The sequence below is a fragment of the Alnus glutinosa genome, chromosome 10, assembly GCF_958979055.1.
Source record: "Alnus glutinosa chromosome 10, dhAlnGlut1.1, whole genome shotgun sequence".
Lineage (NCBI taxonomy): Eukaryota > Viridiplantae > Streptophyta > Magnoliopsida > Fagales > Betulaceae > Alnus > Alnus glutinosa.
The window spans coordinates 23,224,932-23,228,565 of NC_084895.1; the positions used below are offsets into that span (position 1 = coordinate 23,224,932).

At 46.1% G+C, this 3,634-nt stretch overlaps 1 protein-coding gene across 1 annotated transcript; it reads right to left on the minus strand.

Annotated features, from left to right (window-relative positions):
• Positions 1-261: 261 nt before the first annotated feature.
• LOC133879218 (uncharacterized) lies at positions 262-2,127 on the minus strand. The gene is made up of 4 exons (XM_062317749.1): positions 1,613-2,127; positions 1,165-1,564; positions 480-1,005; positions 262-323 (listed from the first exon to the last, which is right to left on the minus strand). The coding sequence occupies exons 1-4, from the start codon at positions 2,125-2,127 to the stop codon at positions 262-264; spliced, it is 1,503 nt and encodes a 500-aa protein (XP_062173733.1).
• Positions 2,128-3,634: the final 1,507 nt, after the last annotated feature.

Here is a 3,634-nt window from a genome sequence, read left to right on the forward strand (position 1 = left end):
GTGTAATTGTTGTGCACTTTTATAAACACATGAGGTGAAACTCGTGTGGTGGGTATTGCTATATGAATCTCATCCCATGTGTTTTCAAACTTGCACAACAGGTACACACAACAGGTACACACTACAAAAAATACTACAAAAAAATCCCATCAGTTAATAATCCTTTTGAATCCCCTCAACGTGATTCAAGCCTCGGCATTGGTCCGGTTTGAATCCCCTCAACGTGATTCAAAACTCGGAGTTTGACCGACTTGAATCCCCTCAACGTGATTCAAGCCTCAATCTTGCGAATGTTGTACTTGGATAGAATATGCTGTCTGAATCTGCATTTTATTGATAAACATTAAGTCTAAAAATAAACAAATTACATATAATATAACCGAAATTACATATAATATTTCGGGAGATGCTCGGCATTCCATGGTCTTTGCAGCTTTTTCCCGTTTGTATCTTCAAGATGGACGCTCCTTTTGGATTGCCTTTAATAACTCGGAATGGTCCTTCCCAGACCGGCCCCAACTTCCCTTCCGTGGGGTCTTTAGCTGCCGCAGTAATCCTCCGTAGCACCCAATCGCTAGCATTGAACGATCGGGGCTTTACCCTTTTGTTATAATACCGAGCTGCCTTTTCTTGATAAGCGGAAGTTCTGACTTTTGCATCTCCTCGTTTTTCTTCTAGAAGATCTAGGTGTAGCTTTAATCCTGTGTTGTTGAATCCGGGATTATAGTGCTGAATGCGGAAGCTTGGGGAACCAATTTCAACTGGTATCACTGCTTCGACCCCGAAGGCTAGTGAGTAAGGAGTTTCGAAAGTTGCCGAGCTGACTGTCGTCCGGTACGACCACATAACTTCTGGTAAGTACTCTACCCATCCTCCCTTACGCTTCGGGAGTTTTTTCTTCAATATTTTCACCAGAGTTTTGTTTGTCGCTTCGACCTGCCCATTTGACTGTGGATAATATACCGACGAGAAAAAATGTCGAATCTTGAGCTCATCGCACCACTCCTGGAATGGCTTGCAATTGAATTGTATTCCATTGTCAGTTATTAGGGCGTAAGGTATCCCAAATCTACATACGATTGCCTTCTAGAGGAAATTTTTAATTACCCCGGTCGTGATAGTCATTAAAGGCTCCGCTTCTGCCTATTTGGTGAAGTAATCTACTGCAACCACTAGGAATCTGCAATTCCCCTTTCCCGTGAGCATGGGCCCTACAATGTCAACCCCACATTGGGCAAACAGCCATGGTGAAGAAACCGAGCTAAGTTCTGCTGGTGGTTTGGTTTGTAACTTGGCGAATCTTTGGCACTTGTCACACCTTTGGACCATTTCCATTGACTCTTGATTCATCGTTGGCCAATAGTAGCCCGCTCGTACAGCCTTGTGTGCCAACATTCTACCCCCCGAGTGACTGCCACAGACTCCCTCATGAATTTCCTTTAACACGTACTTGGCCTCAGTCGCCGAGAGGCACTTTAATAATGGGAGTGAATAGCCTCGGCGATATAGAATGTTGTCGACAAGAGCGTATCGTGCTGACTGCATCCAGATTTTCCGAGCCTCCCTTTTGTCATTTGGCAGTTGTCCATTTTTGAGATATTCAATCACTTACCTTGCCCATTCAGGAATTACGTAGGCGTCATCGATCTGCATTACCGATCTGACATCCTCCACGGAAGGTTTGTCCAGAATGATAACCCGGTGTTTTGAAGCTGAAATTATTTCGTCCGTTGCCGATCCCAGCCGAGCTAATGCGTCGGCTCGTCCGTTTTCGGCCCTCGGGATTTGCGTAACCACCACTTGCTCGAAGCGATCCCAAAAACCCAACACCTTGGCAAGGTACTTTATCATATTTTCACCTTTGGCCTCAGATCCTCCTTGGATGTGGCCGACAACAACCTGTGAGTCGCTTCGTACTTCGAGGTTTTTTGCTCCCAGATGTTCTGCCAAGCTAAGGCCTGCTATTACTGCTTCGTACTCCGCCTCGTTGTTTGTGGTTGGAAAGTCTAACTTCAATGCCACTGCGATTTCCTCCTTATCCGGTGTTATCAAGGCCACCCCAGCTCTGCTTCGGGACTTCGTGGATGATCCATCCACATAGGCTATCCAGGCTTCTTTCGTAGGCATTTCATGGCTTTCGGGGGAGATTGCTGAATTCTGCTATAAAGTCTGCCAGAACTTGGGCTTTGATGGTGGTTCTCCGATAAAACTCCAAGTCAAATTCTCCGAGTTCCATGGCCCAATTTACTAACCTTCCTGAGAGGTCGGGCTTTTGCAATACTTTCCTCAAAGGATACTCTGTGAGTACCCTTATAGCATGTGCCTGGAAGTATGGTCGCAACCTTCGGGCGGAAGTAATAAGGGCAAAAGCTAACTTTTCAATCCGGATACCTTTCTTCGGCCCCGTGAAGCGCCCTACTTGTGAAGTATATTGGCTTTTGCAGTCCAGACTCCTTCCGAACCAAGACTGAGCTAACAGCGGATGGTGACACTGCTAAGTATAGATAGAGAATTTCCCCCTCTTCTGGTGAGCTGAGGAGCGGTGGGTTGGCTAGGTATTCTTTCAAATGACCGAAAGCCACTTCGCACTCGTCGTTCCAAACAAACGCATTCCGGAGTATCTTGAAAAAGGGCAAGCATTTATCTGTTGACCGAGAGATGAACCGGTTTAGGGCTGCAATTCTTCCGGTCAATTGCTGCAGTTGCTTTGTTGTACGAGGAGCTTGCATTTCAAGTACAGCTCGGACTTTTTCGGGGTTTGCCTCGATTCCTCTACTGAATCCCAGAAACTTTCCGGATGAGACACCGAAAGCACATTTCGCCGGGTTTAACTTCATTTGATATCTCCTTAATGTGTCAAAGGTTTCTTCGAGATCGGTCAGATGGTTGGTCGCTTTTCGGCTTTTCACCAACATGTCATCCACATATACTTCTACATTCCTTCCGATCTGGTCACGGAACATTCTGTTGACTAGCCGTTGATAGGTTGCACCGGCATTCTTCAAGCCGAATGGCATCATATTATAGCAATACAGCCCCCGGTCAGTGATGAAAGAGGTTTTTTCTTTATCGAGTTCGCTCATGTGTATCTGATTATACCCCAAGAAGGCATCCATAAAGCTTAGGAGCTCATGCCCCGAGGTGGAGTCGATTAGGACATCCATTCGGGGGAGAGGAAAACTATCTTTTTGGCATGCCTTGTTGAGATCGGTGAAGTCCACGCACATTCTCCATTTTCCGCTCGACTTTCTCACCAAGACAACGTTGGCCAACCACTGAGGGTAGTCCACCTCTTGGATAAAACCGGCTTTTAATAGCCTTTCCACTTCCTCATGTATGGCTTGGTTTCTTTCTGGAGCAAAGCATCTTCTTTTTTGCTTCACTGGTCGGTGATTAGGGTCGACATTTAGCCTATGCGAAATTACCGATGGATCAATTCCTGGCATATCGTCATGGCACCAGGCAAACACGTCGGTATTATTCCGAAGGAAAGCTACCAAGGATTCTTCGACTTCCGAAGATAACAGGGATCCGACCCTAACTTTCTTCCCGTTGCCTCCTATTTCAAATTCTTTCATCTCCTCGGTTGGTTCCCCCTGCTGTGATTGCTATTGCTCGCCCTTCTCCCTACAAC